Source organism: Asparagus officinalis, chromosome 5 (assembly GCF_001876935.1).
Source record: "Asparagus officinalis chromosome 5, Aspof.V1, whole genome shotgun sequence".
NCBI lineage: Eukaryota > Viridiplantae > Streptophyta > Magnoliopsida > Asparagales > Asparagaceae > Asparagus > Asparagus officinalis.
In genome coordinates, this window is record NC_033798.1 from 2242525 (window position 1) to 2263848 (window position 21324).

The 21324-nt window shown below is 36.2% G+C and overlaps 1 protein-coding gene across 1 annotated transcript in view; it reads left to right on the plus strand.

Moving 5' to 3' along the window:
- The window catches only part of LOC109842748 (probable acyl-CoA dehydrogenase IBR3), a 48695-nt gene that overhangs the window by 13880 nt on the left and 13491 nt on the right, over window positions 1-21324 (plus strand). The window contains exons 9-11 of the mRNA XM_020411624.1: window positions 9329-9597; window positions 10750-10944; window positions 13502-13644. Coding sequence (XP_020267213.1) covers window positions 9329-9597; window positions 10750-10944; window positions 13502-13644 — 607 coding nt within the window. The remainder of the gene's footprint in view (window positions 1-9328; window positions 9598-10749; window positions 10945-13501; window positions 13645-21324) is intronic.

The window sequence follows — 21324 nt, forward strand, 5'->3', positions numbered from 1 at the left end:
ATGGCTGCCACTCGAACTGTAAAATAATCCATATATTAATTATTGTTTGAAATATACCGATAGCTTTAAACGATTGCAATTCAAATTCATAACTGAAAATTTTCATTCGGTCGAGCTCCCCTCTGTAAAAGTCTAACTGTTTAGTCGGGATCTCATTATAGGCTTTAGTGACATTCCATCTACAAGTTTTATATAAGATATTTTTTGTTCAAAATTTAAATTTAAATTTAAATATTAAACGAGATTAAATTTGATGAATTTTACCTACAGCCTAGTGAAATCTGTCCATCCAACTCTCGGATCTCGCATAATCGCGATTTCAAAACCAGCCTCTCCCATGCCCAAACTTGTAATAATGTCAAACAACCCTTGAGCTCTTTATTTTGCATTAAAGCAATCTTTGACATTTCTCGATATAGATATGCTAAAATAGCACTATCCCAGGATAATGTCCCACACACGTCAAAGTCTTCGAGAAGTGGTAACCACCTATTGAAAAATCAATTGCGTTAGTCATATTTTCTAAAATAGTAATAACAATTTATGACCTATCTTACCTCAAATGCACTTTATGTTTACTTGAATCGGGAAAAATAAGCGTCCCGATCATGTGCAAAATATATGCTCTAGCATGTTGGATCATGACTTCTGATGCATCATGTGGTAATGAGTTTGTAAAATTCTCTTTTAACCACTTTAATCTAATATACCCTCCAGGCAAGGACTCCGGAGATAGTCCTAACAAATCATCACATACTGTCCGTCAAACATGCCTATGTGTCCCTGTGACACAAGGGCCGTCAATGCGAAGTCCTATGATCACTGCTACATCCTGAAGAGTAATAGTTGCCTCCCCGATATGTAGATGAAAAGTGTTAGTCTCGGGCCTCCACCTATCCATTAACGCAATAAGCAATGCCCAGTCAAGCTTCATCCATCGCAATTGTGAGCAAATCAGGAAACCAGCTTGGGATACTAGGGCAATGATGCGAGGATCATCAAGCGGCCAACGCATATGCCTAGGGCTATGATCAATCATAACTAGCTCTTGCCCTCTCTACACAAAAATAAAAATAAATATTAGAATATCACAATGAATATACGAGTATAAACTTATGACTAAAAACATAGAACCATAGTACCTCTATAAATGATATGCTCTCTGAATGATGGCGTGGCTGATCATAGAGGACTTCATCAGAAACCGGCCTGGGGAGCATCGTGTTTATACCTACACATGTCAATATTACCTTATTAGTTTCTGCCAAATGTATAATAATACAATAATAAAATTAACAATAGAAATAGAAAATATTTTACCAATTAATAAAATTAACTATAGTATCTTATATGCCGCAAGCAATAACGGTGATGATGTGGTGCACTCCACCTCTCATGCAAGGCTCGTGGAATTCCTTTTATTTGGTCAAAAATATAGGTAATAACTCTTGGACTTTGAATAGTCGGAATGTATTTGTAAATACACTGAAAAACTCACTTCCAACTCGATGTATCCTCCACCTCCACAACTGCGAAAGCTATTGGAAATAGCCCACCGTTTGCATCTACACCGGTCGCAACCAAAAGCACTCTTTTGTATTTGCCATATAAATGTGTTCCATCGATGCTTAAGAGCGGACGACAAAAAGAGAACCCTTTGGTAGCGGGCCCAAATGCCAAAAATACCCGGACGAACCTCTCCATTTTCGACGCGATCTCCTTAGATACTATCTCATATTCCGTACCCGAATTTTTCCTCTTAATTGCTGCAAGATAATGTGGAAGTTTTTGGTAAGATTCTTCCCAATCTCTAAAGATTTTAGTCAACGCCTTCCTCCGTGCATCATATGCTTTAAACTTGGATATAATTATGCCTTTCATAGCACGAACCGTTGTAATTATCTGTCCTGGAGTAAGATCAAATTCCCGCCTAACTTCGGGCATAATTAGCTTCATGATATAAGCGGAAGTTACTGTCTTATGATCATTAGCGACAGTCGGATTGCAACATGTATGAAGTTCGTAATAACTTGAGATCATAAATTGCTCGTTAGATTTTTTCCTAACACTTGCATTAAAAGCTTTCATGGACAGTTTAAATTTCTATCGTATGCAGCACTTGTATAAGCGGCTTGATATTTCTCATTGAAGTAGCACTTTATATGGTAGCTAGTTGTATTGGATTTCACCGGCTTGAATTTGACCCGGTTCCTAATTGCCCATTCATGTATAGCGAAAATTAAGCTTTCCTTATTCTCGAATAGATCTTCTTTTTTGAAAGTGATATCCTCGGATCGATCGAAATTAGGACCATGCTCAACTAACTCAGCTTGTGAGTTATTTATCCACTCGTCATTTTTAAACTCTTCGAGCAACGGTTCTTCAGACTCTACATAATCGTTCACGTAATATTCATTCATCCAACTTGCGTCATCATTGTTCTCTCCAATTGCGAACTGCATACTATCAAGACGTTCCTCCTCGGACTCAACATCTTCACTATCATCATCAGCATCTACATATTCGTCCCTTCTATTATAGAACCACCAACCGGTGAATCAACTAAAACATGACCCGATGCGTTGTGAAACATGTCACTTGACATTGCACCTGAGTCATTTTTTAAGTGCAAGACACTTTGAGATAACGAGATTTGACTTTCAAGCATGCGAGAGAACTCTCCGTGAGCATACGAAACTTCGACAACCCCAGACTTTGGAATATTTTCAATAACAACTCAATTGCGATTTGTTTATCCGCAAATTGTATCATGTCATTCAATTCTTCATCAGTGGTGATCTCTACAGCAATTGTTCTGTTTTTATTTATTGGACAATTACAGAAGACCTTAATGACATTCTCGACATGATTAATTCTGGTAACTCTGTATATTTGCTCCATCATTCCATCGAAATTACAATTTCTAGACAACATGAACATTTTTCTAGGGCCTCTGTCATATATAGGCAAATTATTCATTCCAACATTCAATTTCCTATTGAATAAGCAAATAATCGGAATTCCATTCGCCATTTTAACTGAAGAATTAAAATTTGACGTATACAACGGAATTCCATTCGCCATTTTAACTGAAGAATTAAAATTTGACGTATACAAATTAGATATTTTACAAATTGATGATCATAATTGCCATTTTAACTGAAGAATTAAAATTTGACGTATACAAATTAGATATTTTACAAATTGATGATCATAATTAATTATTTCCTCTAGATATACAATGTTAACTAAACAAAATTGAGAAATTTATGGAAAAAATATGAAATTGTTACCTTGATGAAATTTCGGATCTCGTTGGCGTCGGAGGGTGTAGACGGCATCGGCGTCGGAGATAATAGACGGCGGCGGATTTGAGAGAGGAGGGGGTGAGTTGGATTTGGGAGAGAGAGAACGGGTTTGGGAGAGATGGAGATCGGTTTGAGTGTGGCAATCGGGGTTGGGAGAGAGTTCAATGAGTTTGGGAGGGAGTGAGATGAGTTTGGGAGAGAGAAGAGAGATTGAGAGTGAGATCGCGTCGAAGATGGGTTGGGAATAGCGGCTGTGCCCAAATTTAGGGCACAAGTGTTTAAATAGTCGACTTTTCTACGAGACTTGTAGTCCCGTAAATCTGGGCCCAATGCCTCTGTTTTTTGTACGGGACTACTAGTCCCATACGTTTTGTTGAACGCCAAAGAGCTCCCGGAAATCATACGGGACTACTAGTCCCGTATGTTTTCAGTGGGTGTTTTTTAAAATTGACCTCTTTTTGACTTGTTGGCAAAAAAGAGGTCGATTTTGCTAAATATTTAGTAAAATCGGCCTATTTTATTTTTTTTTCATATATATATATATATATGATCAAATAGGTCCAAACCGATCCGACCCGAAACCCAAAACCTGTGCACCCATCGGTCGACCGATTGCTAGGGCCAGTCGATCGACCAGTATCCATCGGTCGACTGACCAGTGTCCATCGATCGACCGATTTCTAGGGTTGGTCGACCGATCAGTGATGATTTTAGCCGACAGTTTTTTTCATGCTCATACACATTTATATGCGCGCGCACACGCACAAACACTTACACACATATATATATATGTACTTAATCGATCTCAAATCGATTACTATCATGTTCATTCATCTCAGAACAATATCAACCATAATAAAACTCATTTAATATTATTTACCATAATATTTTCAAAATTGCGGGGTTTTACATATTGTCAAGCATAGTTAAAGATTTTGCAACTTCCTGAAGTCTTCGTGAATAATTTGCACGTAGGAAGAAAGAGGGAACCAGATTATTTTTCATTTGTAGGTTTGGAAATTGTTCGGGTTCTCATGAATTATTCAATATAATAATTCACATATTATCGAAGGAAAATACAAATTATTCGCTGAGTTTGTTAAGTTATTACAAAAACACGCCATATATAGCAATTGAATTGGGAGTCTGTAACTGTGAGATTGAAGTGCTAATAACTTTACCAAATGCTTTCTTGTGTTTTTTAAACAACTATTTAGTTCTATATTGTTTAGATTTATATGCAAATCTCCTTTACAATCTTCCCAAACTATTACCTAGCAGTTCCAGATCTCTGGATACTTCCTGAACTCCAATCTTCTTATTCTCACCGTATTATTTCCATGCACCCAAATGCCAAATTTGTAATTATGCAGCCAGGGAGTCAGCCTCATAATTCCCCCTACACCATGTTGGGAGTATAGATGAAGATGTAAGGTGATGGATGAACTGTTACCTACTACTGTTAACAGCCTTCATCTGTCTGTCTTTTTTAAGATTCACATACAAATACTCCGTTATCATGATAAAGTGATACAAAGGTTAGGGATGCAAGTTTCGTACTGAACTGGACAGAAAATGAAGGAATCTAAGCAAATGTGGTAGTGGAACGAATTAAGAAAAGTAATTAATTAGAAATGTGAAGTTCGAACTACTCTTCAAGGTCAGGCAAGGAGGTGGCGTATATAAAGCTATTAAAAGAATACTGGTGAATTTTGAATCTGATAATTGGGGTTAATTTTTCTGTTTTATCTATATGAAAACGTTTCAAGATCATTTCATGCATCATAGATGTAGCTTAGTGGCGTAGATATTATTCTTATGAAGTCGGATATTATTCACCAAATTTTGAGTCCAACTGTACTGTATTTATTTAATCTTTGTAGATGCTTATATCTGTCTAAACTGCAGTGTTAGCAAGGAACATGAGTTCTTTATGACAAGTCACCTAGGAACATGCAAAATTTGCCAACCTTAAATCTGCAACTTATCAAGCGATAGCAAAGTTTTACAGTAGGTTGTTGATGTTCTTTTTTAGCCATAAATCATACTCCTTTTAGAAGTACGAGTTCGGGAAAATCTTTTCATAGTCAATATCACCCTTAGTTTCTTTTAAAATATTACATTGTTATCCTAATCTATTCTAATTATTCTATCTTCTTTGAATGGGTAATTAAATGATTTATCCTATTCATAATGAGACTTAACATGTTATTGGATAAAGGAGATACGTTTAATATAAGTTAATTCATTTACTTATTTTAGTTCGTAGATAAATCTAAAAAACATATGCTTTAGACTTTGTAAAAAATATCCTCCAAGTTTTTTAAATTGCAAAAACACCCCTATAAATTTATAATTTTATTAAAACATCTTAAAAATTATAAATTCTATTTATTTCAATTTAGTGAGAACTCTGAAAAACATATGCTAGCTAGAAACTATAAGTTTTTTGACTGTGGAGAAAATATCTTGTAAGTTTTGAAAATTACAAAAACACCCCTTGAAATTCAAAATTTATAAAAAGACACATTGAAAATTTCAAACTTATAAACACAAAAAATCTACAAACAACACAAACAACCTTCAAAATTTTATGGAATTTCTAATAAACACTGAACTTTTTACAAGTTGCAAAATAAATCCCTCAAAATTATAAAATTTATAAAAATCTTGATAATTTTCAAACTAACAGTACAAAATATAGGAATTGAAAAGATCACCAACATAATTTATAATTTATAAAAAAACACCCTTAAAATCTAAAAAATTACAAACAAAAACTCTAAAGTTCAAATTTTATAAAAAACACACTGAGAATTTCAAACTCATTAGTAAATTGAAAACATAGGAATTATAAATAGTCTATAAACAATTTACAATCTGTAGAAAACAAACTCATTAGTAAATTGAAAACATAGGAATTATAAATAGTCTATAAACAATTTACAATCTGTAGAAAAGGCCTATAAGTTTAAAAAATTACAAAAAGAATTATAAATAGTCTATAAACAATTTACAATCTGTAGAAAAGGCCTATAAGTTTAAAAAATTACAAAAATCCCTTAAAATTCATAATTTTCAAAAAAACACCATGAGAATTTGTAACATATAGACACTAAAATGAATATACAAAATTACTAATAACCTCGAGAAAATTAAAAATTTACAAAAAATATCATACTCCCTTTAAAAGTATAGGTTTAAGAAAAATTTTTTATGGTCAATATTACCCCTAACTCTTTTGAAAAGAACATAACTAATTGAAAAGATTTTAAATTTAAAATTTATAAAAAACACCCTTAAAGTTTAGTATATTACAAATTACCTCTCCAAAGTTTAAAAATTTTCAATTCCTATTTTTTGTTTGAGATTTATTCCATAGTTACACGTATCAAAATAGTAACTAAAATAATAATTATTTATGCTTAAATTAGGATGATTGTAGTTGGTCACTCACTATAGAATTTTCATGAAGATATGTACCTGACTTTCTATAGTATCTGCACTACTCATGTATATTTTATAAATTAGTTCTTAATTTGACATATTAAATTACTTTTTCTATGTAAAAATTTCTTCTTTGACTTCTAGATTGTGTAATCACTATATCACCATTCTAGCATGGAAAGGATCTCACTCTAAATGGCTTCAAGCCGATGTTTGAGTTGAACAAAAGTATATATTATCGCTATTATGTGTATATAATTTTTAAAAAAATCATGTCAACACTTTTTAAACAGAAGAGAATATTCTAACCTCTGATATTATAAAAACTAAATATAGTCAATTGAGTAATTAGCAAAAGAGAACTTACATCAGAAAAGCATGAATAATAAGATAAAGAGGAAAGGTAATTGCATTGCCAACAGTACTACCAGTAGCAAACTACAATGTGAAGTTAACCTATCTTGTGGAGCCCTACTAACTATAAACATCGAGATTTCTATAAATATACGTTATAATTTATTAAAAAGTGTCAAATAATCTTATATAATAAAATTGATTTAATACTAAATAGTAATATCGTTGTAATAATATCGTTATTAGGGAAGATTCTTCATGAACCGGTATGTTCTTTACGATATATAAGCTATGCATTACAAATTCTTATGTCTTTTATAGAGCTAAAAAGTTTGAATACGAGCCTCTAACATTTTGCTCTCACAACAACAAAATCCACTTAGCAGATGTGGATATTTCAGATGAGTTATATATCTTATATATAATACAAGTGCCCTAGGCAAATGAGTTATAATAACATTTCTTATTCACATCGTTTGGGGCAAAAATTGATAGGGATCTTGCATCAAAGGAAAAAAAATCACGAAATAATTCTTCATATTTTTAGTTTTACTTCAACACAGAAAATGAGCTATAAAATTGAATGAGAATATTAGCTAATATAAATATGAGTGAAATTATGGCTAAATGTTAATGTGATTATGAGTCAAACCATAACTAAAAGTTTAATGGACATATTACAAATAAATTCTTATACAAAATTCCTTTGCGAATAGACTTTAAGATACTAATAAACATAGATGTTGTACTTGATCAATGTGTTTATAACTTACAAATAGATCACGTGGCCACAGTCTGGGTTGAAAGAAATAATGATAATATTTCATTTAAGAGAGATATTTGAGTTGATGATTAATCCCACAAAAAAACTTTATTTTTTTTTATTTTTATCAATTTAAATAATCATGATATTCAAAGACGTGCACTGCACGTCCATCTCAACTAGTTAATGAAAAAAGTTAGTGATGCCAAATTCAATAGAGAATCAAACAACTGCCAACAAAAGCACCTCTTCTGCGTAGCTAAAGTTGAATCCTGCCTATATAAAACATGTTTTATACAAATGAGAAATAAAATAAAATGATAAGAGCCTATTTTTACATTAAATAGGTAGCAATGTTTCTTTTATTTTGTCATGGAGTTGTGCACAGTTGATACGTTACATAGTACAACCACAAAGCCTTCATCCCAATCCCCTAATTTGCGAGGTGTTATTTTCATGAACATCAAATGCATGCTTAACAGAAATATGCGGAGTTATAAACCTTCCAGCTAAGGGTGGAAACGAACCGAATCAAATCGAATACTACAATATTTGAATTCGGCTGGATTTACTACATTAGAATTCATGTTCTAATTAAGGTTTTAAACGTCGGATGTCGGGTTCATGTCGGATGGCTGAAATCCATGTCGAATAGCGGAAATCGGGGATATATCGGGGGACATTGACTAAATATCGGATTGTTATATCGGGTAGTGCGCATATGTATAATATCATGTCCTAAATATAATCTAAGCATTTATAAATTCAATATAAGCATACTTCATAAATTCTATAGACTAAACATATAAAAAAGTAAATAATATATGGATTTGGGTTCATAAATTCTTTCTATCGGGTTCATAAAGAAACCCTTAAACATGAGAGAAACCCTTAAACATGAGAACGGGTCAAACGGGTTTGGGTATTTATCACTAAACCCAAACCCGATAACAGAAAACAGATCTTAAAAAAAAGTATCATATCGGCCGATTTTTCAAAGCTAAAAAATAGGCCGATATGCCCGATATGACCCTGATATTTCCGATTCAAAGCTAAAAAATAGGCCGATATGCCCGATATGACCCTGATATTTCCGATTTGGCCCTGAAAACCGACATACGAGTTGAAAACGTCCATGTCGTGTCGGTCAAACCCTCAAACCGATATGTCGGCCGACATGTCGGACATGTCGGACGACATTTAAAACCTTGGTTCTAATTCTGGTCGAACACTGAAACTGGATTAGAATACAGTTCGAGTTAATAAGTTGCTGTTCATTATCTAGTCGCTGTAGTCAATTAGCTCAACAGTAGAGCATGTGCTTCTCTTCTCAGGAATTTTTCTGTTTATATGATGCATCCTGCTATTACATCTCCTAACAGGAGTTTTGCTTTGAACAATAAAGTTGGTAATGCTTCTGTTTTAAGATTTTGTTTGCTAAAACTCTTCATTTCAGGTTATGCAGGATCCGTACTTTCTCAAGAGCATTTAAGCAAACACCAAACAAATCCATATGGCCTGCCTGTGCAGGGAAAATTTGTACCTAGTCAAAAGGTTTTGAATCTGCGAGCAAAGTTGTTAAAGTTCATGGAAGAGCATATTTATCCCATGGAAAATGAATTTTACAAACTAGCACAATCAAGTTCACGTTGGACGGTTCATCCGGAAGAAGAGAAGTTGAAAGAATTAGCAAAGGGAGAAGGACTATGGAACTTATGGATTCCGGTATTCTTTTTGCATAATCTCGTATTAAAGTTTCATTACGTGGAATTGCCAAATGTTTACTTTTCTTGACTTCTTGTTGCTTTTGATCTATGTCCAGCTAAAGGTTTGTTTATTAATAACCTAGTACTCCCATGGCATGCGATGCGTGCACAAGGTACATATTTGTTTGAAAAAAATTGTTAGTGACAACTTAATAATTTTAGAAAAAAATGGTAGCCTAACCGAATGCTTTCATTAAAAAAAATTAACATGCAAGAATCTATTAGAAAAGGTCAATAATCAATATATATTAGAAAAGGTCAATAGATTGACGCTATAAATAATTGCATAAAAATAATCGAAAAAGATTGATATACGAGTATAGTAATTGATAAATTAATAATGTCCTATACACGTAATGTTTTCTTAGACTTCTTACATGTTCATTGTTCACTCATTCTTACTCCACTTGCATAAAAAACAAATATATCCGAAACTAGATGAGGCATCCATTAATTAAATGCAAGTAAAAAGTTCTTGAGGAAACTTACCTTTGGAGTCATTCTTGAGGTTGAATTGATGATATCAATGCCCATTTCAACAAAGGCACCACTAAAAATTAAAGGGGAAACATTATAAAGTTTGAACAGGGGAAAGGGGGCCCGCGCGCTTAAATACTCTAAACTCAAGAATCTCGGGAGAGTTTGTAGTTTACAAACTGAGGTGATAATCCCTTTTATAATAAATCAAGCCATGGTTGGGAAACAATCAATGCCAAAAAATAAAAATCAGAATGATAAGGTTGTAAATAGGGAACATGGGGGGTAGTTTGGCAGTGGGAGGCGGATGATTGAAGTGAATGCGGTGGTATTCTTTTGAGAGAAGTTATACATGTAGAGGGAGTCGGCTCTGAGATTAGTTTTTGTAATCATAAATTAGATTCTTTTTGAAAATTTCCAAAATTTTCACTCTTGTATAATGTTAAGGGAGTTGTAAGTTAGGAGACATTTCTTGGAATTCTTTGAATTCGTGAGTTACAAAGGGTAGAACTGAACATATTGACCAAGAGGATGGCTTTTCTTTATTAGTAGTAATAGATAATTTATTCTTCTTGAATAATTTCTTGTATACTATTTAGAACCAATTGCCAATGCTACTCGTGCTTATTTGTAGGTTGATAGCGCTGCTAGAGCAAAAAAAGTTCTCTTCGGTGAAAAAGATCATGTTTCTCATGGCCTTTGGAGCAGTCAGATATTAGGTGCCGGGCTTTCCAACCTCGAGTATGGATATTTATGTGAGATTATGGGTCGCTCGGTTTGGGCGCCACAAATTTTTAACTGTGGTGCACCTGACACTGGAAATATGGAGGTACTGTTATACCACTTGACTAATTTCTTGTTCTACATAATTGTATGCACCTTACCTTTTAATGCTTATCATACAGAACTGACATTTTATTATTTCAAAGGTCATCTTAAAGGCTTATATTCATTTGTTTTTTTTGCATTGAGAAAGTAGGATGAGGTCACCCCAGCCTAATTTGATCGCATCTAGTACTGAAATGAGAATATTGTAAAAACAGTCTAAGAAAGGAGAAGAGTAGCAAGCAAAATTGAAGTCACGAGAGTTTTTCAAAATGTCATGAGAGTTGGAAACTCAGAAATCACCACATTGGCATTTCCTGCAGCATTTATAGCCCTGTTCAGTTTTCTATAAGTGAATCAAAAAAATCAATTGGAAGCATCATGGAGCGAACAGCAAGTATTTATACTGAAAATCTCTTCCATACTCCCATGTTTTCAAAGCTAGGGCATACTAAAGCAGTCCCAAACCTTCCTTCAGACATTTTCTTTTCACTTTTCTTCTCCATCAAGTGGTCTTTTGATGCTAGAATGTTTACAGGCCTATCAGCAATTTTTGAATTCATCCATTTTCTTTGAAAAATACTACTGGTATAAGAACTATACAGGAAGCGAAGACGGGTTTCAGGGCCGTTACCTGATCTTTACCACTTTTTCTTCCAAGTAAAAAAGACTCTTTTGAAACCATACACCTTAGATGACATCCTGCGTTTCCAGGTAATCCTAGACACTGGATGTTTGTAGTCTCGAAAGATAAAATCCATATAAAACTAGACATGATAAATTCCATTATTTTGAAAAGATAAAAAGTCATAAATTTGCAATATGGAGATTGGAGAGCAACTTTCCTTGCCTCCACTCATTAGATAAAATTCCATAGAAATTAGTTCTGAGCTTGAGTCACCCAATAAACTACCCTTCCCTCCACTCACCCTGAGTATGACCCAAAATTTCAATTCTAGCAAACTGGAACAAAATATCTCCATCTAACATTACCAGACCACAAATATTTTCTGTATTGCATTTATTTCTAATTCCCAAACTAGAAGGTACCAAACATCTGGGCATTTTTCTGTAAAAATTTTAGTAAGAACCATTAGTATGTTCTTCCCACCTCCATATACCAGAACTTCAATAATAAAAACCAATGACAACTTAAAAATTATGACAATTAGGAGAATCCTTTACTTCTGCACTCTGTTATAAATAGCGGTAAATAGCCCCGCAATAGCGGCGCTAATAGCGTTAGCGGTCCCTTCTCGCGACGCTATCGCCCGTTACGCTATCGCGCAATAGCAGTGACATTACAGAATATCTGTTCGCAAAAACGGTCAATAGTGTGTCATAACGTTAAATAGTGAGCGATTGCATTCGAAATTTACTTTTTGACTACTATTTAAAAGCGGTTTGAGGCTTATTTTTTTAAAATTAAATCCAACCCTTGACCATTGCATTGCACCGTCTCCTGTGATTTTTAGCATACTCCCGCTACCTCTCATAGTCTCTGGCACCTACATTGATACTTCCTCTCATCTCCTTCACCGTGACTTCTCTTAGGGCAGTCCTGTCACCGCTAAGCTCTTCTTCTCGAAGACGACGACTTTTTGACTCCTCCAGTCATCTTCGGTATTACGTGATGGTTACATGTCTATTTCATGTTTAGGATCTCTTTAAATCATCCAATATGTATTTTTAGATTTCTTAGATTTTTCTTTAATTTTTTTAGTATTTATACATATCTAAATTAGACCGCTATTTGACTTTACGCTTTTTACCGCTATTTTATCACAATAGCCCGAAATAGCCTTAGCGATGCCTCACCGCTACGCGACGCTATCCGCTATCGATAACCTTGCTTCTGCAGCCACTTACCAAGCAGACCAAATTCACCTTCCTTGAACAACTAAACCTCCATACGGCTATATGCAACCACCCAATTCATCAAGTAATAAAACCTGAAACTTTTGCTGAAAATTTCTCCTGACCTTTTTATATGCTTTATCACCACGTAGGCAACCGAAACACAGACTTCAAGTAGGACTGTAAGCAGAAAGAATGGAATAATTGGAAAAAAAATCATATTGTCTAGAAAGACATCTATCCACTAACTCGCTTTGCCTTCTATCCTCTTTTGAAGTAAAGGGTGCCGGTCATCAAATGAGCCATGATAGAAAGTCCCCTCTGCTACAATGGAAACAGTTTGTCGAAGTTATATGCAATTCAGGATGATCAATTACAACATTCTTGTGAACCTATGAAGCTAACAGCGAACATGTTGATGATGATATACCAATTAATTCACTAAAGAGCGAGTATCCCACGGGTATAAATAGAAGCTTAAGATCAATTAATCATTGAAGTTTCCATCTTTCTATCCCTGTAACCTTTTGCGTTTTTCTTTCCTCACGATATAATATTATGGTATTTTCGAGGGGAGTGAGTAACTGCATGTTATGTGAAAATTAGTCATTCTGATTAGATGCTTTAGCTCATTATGTGATTCCAAATCTCTGAGAGCCACTGAGATATTCTCTTTAATTATCACATGACTCTGATTTTTCTAGGTACTACTAAGGTACGGATCAAAGGAGCAACTACAGGAATGGCTTATTCCTTTGCTAGAAGGAAAAATTCGATCTGGATTTGCAATGACTGAACCTCAAGTTGCATCTTCTGATGCGACCAACATTGAATGTGCAATTACTAGGTAAGATCCAGTGGCAATTTAATCTCCTCTTTGTGTAAACTGCAACTTCATTTTTTTTCACCTGAAAGAGTAGTGCTTACCTTTTAGATATAATGCATGCTTCTTCTGCACTTCAGTTCTACATTTTGGCCGCAGGAAGGTCAACTTTGTAGCGCCTTTACTGAAAAACATTTTCTGCCTATAGCTAACGTGCAATTCATATCCGTAACTTTGTTTGATACTTGAACATTGTAACATGGTCACTGAAGAATGCTTATTATATATCAACAATTTATTCTACAAGGCATTGACTGGTTCACTCCCCTAAACTAGAAAGATAACTAATAAAAATGAACAAAAATCGTGGGTTGTGGCTCATAAAAATCGTGAATTTTGAAGTACGTATAATTAATCATTGGGTTGAAACAAATGAAAATGAACAAAAATCATGGGTCAAAGCCCATGAAATTGCAATTTTTGAACTAGATGTACTTAATTGCAATTAGACTGAAATAAATAAAAATGGCAAAAATTGTGGGTTAGAGCCCATGAAAATAGTAAATTTAAAAAACCTATGCTTAATACCTATTGGATTAAAGTCCATTAAAATCGCAGTTATGAAATATACATATTCAACTGCCATTTTGTCGAAGGGAACAAAATTTGCGAATTGTGAAGTGCCCATACTTAATTGACATTAAAATCGCGAATTGACATTAAAGTCGCTGGTTGAAGTCCAGTAAAATCGCAAAATTTGGGCTAATTTTGAATTACCCATATTTAATTGACATTTGGTTGAAACGAATAAAAATGGACACAAATCGTGGGTTGTAGTTTCTGATAATCGCGAAATCATGAATTTCAAAGTACACATATTTGAACAAAAATCATGAGTTATCATTAGGTCAAAACGAATAAAAAAGAACAAAAATTATAGGCTATAACTCATGAAATCATGAATTTTGAAGTACACATATTTAGTTAGTGGGTTGAAATAAACGAAAATGAACAAAAATCATTGGTTATTGTCCATGAAATCGCGAAATTTGAAAATATGCATACTTAATTGTCAGTCTCGAAACAAATGGAATTGGACAAATAAAAAAAATGAAAACGATGAAAATCTTGGGTTATGGCCATAAAATTGCAAAGTTTGAATTATATATACTCAATTGCAATTAGATCGAAATAAATAAAAATGGACAAAAATCGTAGGATAGAGCTCATAATAATAATGAGTTTAGAATGCATATACTCAATGAAAATCGGAGGTTATACCCCATGAAAATCTTGAATTTTTAGGTACTCATACTAAATTGACATTTGGTTGAAATAAACAAAAAATGTGTATAAATCGTGAGTTGTAGCTTATGAAAATCGTAAAATATTGAATTATACGTAGTTGCATACTTAATCGTCATTGCTTGATAAAGAAATGAGAATGGAACAAAATCATAACTTATAACCCATCAAAATTGTGATTTCTAAGTAGGCATAATTAATTAGCAACTGATGGAAAAAAAAATGGAAAAAAATTCATGAGTTGTACCAAATAAAAATCATGAATTTTGAAATATGCATAGTTAATTGCTATTAGGTCGAAACGAATAGAAAGAACAATAATCATATGCTATAACTTATGAAATTGTGAACTTTAAAGTACTCATACTTAGTGGTCAGTGGGTTGAGATGAATGAAAATAAACAAAGATCATTAGTTATTGCCCATAAAATCGCAAATTTTAGTTGCCATTGACCGGAAGCAAATGGAATTGGACAAAGAAGTCTTAAAATCATGAATTCCAGAACACCTATACCTAATTGTCGTAAGGTCGAAACAAGCGAAAAAAAAACGTGGGTTATTGTTTTCGTCAAAAGTTGGTCTTGCTGTGGAATTCATTATATCTTCGATCGATTACAATAAATTCAAAAGAAATAGTCTTTTTATAAGACCTCTTTTACACAACAAAATAAAAATTACTTCTTAGAAACAAACGCAGGATCGTTGTTTGGATCGCTGCTTGCGTGGGATCTTTGCCTGTGCCGGGGGTGCGTTAGCCCGTGGACCACCGATTCACAGATTCTGATTGAATCGTGAAGGTTTTGGGATTCTTCCTTCGTTTATCGAAGTGAGCAATTTTTTTGAAACGATATCTTATGCAAAGTAAGATAGTCCAGTCTTTCTTAAGATCAAGCTCAAAGGCTGCGAATGCTCAAGGAATTGCGCAGAAAGCTCAAGAATTCTGGGCTCGTGCGTCTGCTCTGGAATTGGCTCTGAGTGCTCAAATGATCAGGCCCGCCGTCAAAAAAATGATCTCAAGGGGTGTATTTATAGCCGCGCTATGAACAGTCTTACGCTCCGAGACAGCCATTTGCTGTCTCGGCTCGCGCGAGACAGTGTTTGCTGTCTCGGCGGTCGAGACAGAGTTTACTGTCTCGGGTTCCGAGACAGTAAACACTATCTCGGAAAACTCAACTGTACAGTGGTTTCTGCAGTAACCGCCTTCCCACGTTTTAAACTCCGTTATTTCGACAGTTATCCACGTGATTCTCGCCCATGATGTTTTCCACGTCCTTGGCAGTTAATGGACATGTGTACGGCAGTTATAAAGGTGGTTGTTGATTATTTCAACACTGTCTCGCTGGTGAGACAGTAAACACTGTCTCGCTGCGAGACAGTAAAAGACTGTCTCGAGACAGTAAAGACTGTCTCGCTGGCGAGACAGTTCATATCTGTATTCTTTTGATTTTTTGATGATCTCCTTTTGGGCTGTATTTGGATATCTTTCAGTATTTTTTGACGCCTACAGATACCCCCTCCAAAGTATTCCAAACTCATTTTTCGTATAGAGGAGTCTGGGATACTTTGGATAAGATAGATCTTATATGCACTCCCTTCAATGCTTGATTGAGTAGATCGTACGGAAGGACCCATAAATGGCTTCAACTTTTATCTTTTAGCATATTCAGTGCTTTGTAGAATAGCTGGAATTCCTACGGTGCTGCGTTTATCGCGTGGCCGTTGTCGAAGTCTTGAATTAGAACTGCTATTGAAGAATGGAGAAATAGTTTATACTCATATACTTTATTGGAGTGTTCGGGAAATAGTTTAACCTCATATACCCGTTAGAAGGTAATCAGGTTATTCTTAAGAATATTCTGAGTAATATTCTCCAGAAACTTCCTGCTGGGGGTAGGGAAACAGTTTAGACTCGTGTACCTATTGGAGTAATATGATCTTTTTTTTGTTGGTAGAGATGAACCCAAGGATGGAGAGGAAGAATTTTATATTCTATCTCCTGGTCTCTTGTTTGTTGGTAGAGATAAACCCGAAATCGGAGAAGAAGAATTTTATATTCTATCTCCTGGCCTCTTGTTTGTTGGTAGAGATAAACCCGAAATCGGAGAGTAAGAATTTTATATTCTATCTCCTGGTGCAAAGGAAACTCAAAGTGGGATCTCCACTTAGAGAATCTGGACGGGTTTGAATAATCCTAACTGTCATAAGGTTTGATTATTCAACTAAAAGTGGACCTCTCGTTCATGGAAGGAATCGAGAGGGGATTTTGGTTGTGGTCCTAACTGTAGTAAGGTTTGACCAAGTGGGAGTTTTGCGACGATCCTAACTGTTTAAAGGTTTGATCGTTCAATTTGTGGACCTCTCGTTCATGGAAGGGATCGAGAGAGGATTTTGGCTTTGGCCCTAACTGTTTAAAGGTTTGACCAAGAGGAAATTTGAGACGATCCTAACTGTTTAAAGGTTTGATCGTTCAATTTGTGGACCTCTCGTTCATGGAACGAATCGAGAGGGGATTTTGGTTTTGGTCCTAACTGTTTAAAGGTTTGACCAAGAGGGAATTTGAGACGATCCTAACTGTTTAAAGGTTTGATCGTTAAATTTGTGGACCTCTCGTTCATGGAACGAATCGAGAGGGGATTTTGGTTTTGGTCCTAACTGTTTAAAGGTTTGACCATGTGGGAATTTGATACGATCCTAACTGTTTAAAGGTTTGATCGCTCAATTTGTGGACCTCTCGTTCATGGAACGAATCGAGAGGGGATTTTGGCTTTGGTCCTAACTGTTTAAAGGTTTGACCAAGATGGAAATTTGAGACGATCCTAACTGTTTAAAGGTTTGATCGTTCAATTTGTGAGGGAAGATTGATCCAACGAAGTGATCGAACCTTATCTCAGCAAAAGAGTATTCGAAAATCACCGTGGGGATGTAGTGTTTAACACTTTGTTTGTAATGATCGGGTTATTCCTAAGAAAATTATATATAGTATTTTTTCGGGAACTTCCGTTACGTGAACCATCCACCCCCAGCTTTTCTTGCGAAACTTGGTTTATCATTATGTTTAGCTGTATGATCGGGTTATCCTTAAAAGTACCATGCATGGCATTCTCTAGGAACTTCCCGTGAAAGAAAGGAAATAGTTTAGACTCATATACCTGTTGGAGTATCGAGGAGCAGTTTATACTCATATACTCTTCGGAGTGAGATGGAGAAGCAGTTTATACTCGTATACTTATCGGAGTTAGGGAAAACAGTTTATACTCGTGTACCCAATGGAGTATGGTGTCGTCTTTATTTGGCTTGTTTCGCCATTATGACGCCGGAGTCAATTAATGCTTGGATCTTATTTTTGAGTCCAAAGCAAATATTGGTGGGATGAAGAATCCTTCTGTGGTATGCACAGTAGTTTGGATCTGTAATCATCTTAGCACCCTCTTGATCTTTAATAGGTGGTAGCTCGATTTTATCATTGGCGAGGAGGTATTCCAATATGACTGGAGTTTCATCATCTTGGAAAGAATACTCCTTTTGGAACCTCGGATCGAGAGTCGCGTTCACAGTGATTGTGGATGTCGTCGGTTGACCTCTCTTAACTTTCTTTCTTTTAAGAAAGTGTTCAGCCTGTTCGCCGCGCATTTTCAAATCTTTCCAAGTTTTGGATGGTACGACCCCCAGGGCTTCCAGGACATCGATGGAGAGATTATTGTGGCATGTTTGCAGGTTGAACTCCTCTGTAACAGGGTCTCGGTAATTCATTGCCTTGTTACGGAAGCGCTTGACAAAATTATCGACCGACTCTCCTTTTTTTTGCTTCTCATCCAGAAGGGTTCCGATTGACACTTCGGTGTCATCATCGAAGAAGTTGCTGAGGAACAAACTTTCCATGTCATCCCAGCAATTGATGCTCCCTGGCTTGAGCCGTCGGTACCAATCGAAGGCGGGCCCACGAAGGGTGCCAACGAATGACCGGACCATTAAAGCCTCGTTTTCAGCGATCATGTCCAAATGAGACTTGAAATAAATCAAGTGCTGAATCGGCGAACTCTTCCCTTCAAACGGTGTGAAGTTAATCAGATTGAACTTCGCCGGGTACGGTATTGAATCCCATTCCCTTGGATAGGGACATGGAATACCCGTCTTCTTAACTTCTTGAGCCGTCATCAAAGCATTGACTTTGTTTTCAAGCTCTTTCATTTTCTCGTCATCGTCTATGTCTTCATTCGAAGGACGTTGAGGAGAATGAGTTAGACCACCCCCTGTAAGAGGTGCCATTGAACCACCCCCAATATCGTTATTGGGAGGGTGCGTTAAACCACCCCCAGCGTTATTGCTATTGGGAGGTGTATCAGCAAAGATGACTTCATCCACTTCTGGATCACTATCATCCACAACTTTCTGAGTGTGGCGACTGGATTCAGTTCTTTGACTGGACTCAGGGGGTTGAGGCCGCTGAGCTAGCAATTCTCTCATTTGTTGGATAGCTAACTCCATTTCTGTCTTCACTTCAGCTCTAATTTCTTCACGTTGTTTGGCTAGAGCTTCCTGAAGTATTTGAGTGAACTGATCAGCAGTGATTGTGAATACTTCTCTGATTTGTCCTGTGCTAGACATTGTATCATCAGAAGCGATTGCAGAATAAGTGTCCGAGAATTCATCCTCCGAGGACATTCCTTCTTGCATTCTCTTGTAGTCTCTGCGTCTGATAGCTCCTAGACATCCCTTCATGCATTCTCTTGATAGCTCCTGGTCGGAGTCGAGACTTCCGTCGGGCGATTCTTGAATTGACTTTTCCTTCTGGGGAAAAGTCGGGATTTGAGTCACTTGAATGCTGTTTAGACTTTCTTCTATCAGCCACGTTGATGGTGACTTCAGGGAATTCATCATCTTGGGCAGCTGATTTTCTTTTGGGGAAATGTCTCGGCTTAGGCTTCGATAATACAGAGATTTTTCGTGGGATGACTTCTCGTTTGAAACAGTCACATTCTGATAATGTTGCTTTAACGAGTCGCGCACAGGAACAATGAGAGTTTATTTCTCGAATAACTCTCTTTCGAAAATTATTCACAACCCCAACTTGATAATACGATTCATCGGTATGATTGCCAAAAAATCGTATCGTCTGTTGGTATGATCTCCCAGGTATGACGATATCATTTGGTGAATGCGTCTTCTTCTGGGGGTGTAAAACCTTGTTGGCATTCTCAGGACAATTTATTTTTGTCTTTGAGCGATCCAAGGTTATGTTGGGAGTCGCACGTCTAAAACCACCCATTTGCGGATATGGGGTCTTAACGGGCTCCGAATGCTGATTTTGCATAAGTCTAGACTTTGGAATCCAAACTTGGCAGAGTTTCGGTGGTTCTTTGGTCACCGTTTCCTTCCTCCTTTCTCGTCTTTGTTGTAAGAGAGCACGGGCATGAGTAGCGTTTGCACGACGTTTTTGTATACGTTCTTTGAGGGTCGAACGAGCCCTTTTGACAATAGTCCATTCCTCCGTCGTGAGTTTAGCAGAGACATGAGTGATTGGTCGTTGAGACAACTGAACCACTCGATGCCTTCTCGACTCTAAGTCCGTATGATAACGAACTCCGTCGGGTTGTTCCAAGGCCTTAGCCATTTGGTGAGCGCGGCGTTGGCGTTGTCTCTGACGAGCTCTTTTCGTCAATACCGGCGGGCTTTGATTTAATGATTCCTTACTTGGAGAAGAGCCATTATGAGCAGAGAGGTTGCGAGTAGAATCCTCAGCAACAATCAGGCGAGAGTCTTGATTCTGTGCCTTCTTTGGCATGTAAGTCTTCTTCAACGGTGAGATCCTCTTGTACTTGCGAGACAATGAAGATCTTGAAGAGGATGATGAGAGATATTCCTCAAACTTGGTTTGGTCGAATTCGTATTCGACTATAGATTTAACTGGAATCTTGATCGGCTGCGACACGACGGTCTCGGCAGCGAGACCGTTGGCTCCCACTGTGGTCGCCAGTTTGTTTTCATCAAAAGTTGGTCTTGCTGTGGAATTCATTATATCTTCGATCGATTACAATAAATTCAAAAGAAATAGTCTTTTTATAAGACCTCTTTTACACAACAAAATGAAAATTACTTCTTAGAAACAAACGCAGGATCGTTGTTTGGATCGCTGCTTGCGTGAGATCTTTGCCTGTGCCGGGAGCGCTTTGACTCGTGGACCACCAAATCACAGATTCTGATTGAATCGTGAGGGGTTTGATGATTCTTCCTTCGTTTATCGAAGTGAGAATTTGAAACGATATCTTATCAAAGTAAGATAGTCGTTCTTCTTAAGATCAAGTCAAAGCTCGAATCTCAAGGAATTGCCAGAAGCTCAAGAACTCTGCTCTCTCTCTGCTCTGGATTGCTCTGAAGTGCTCAAAATGATCAGCCCCCTCA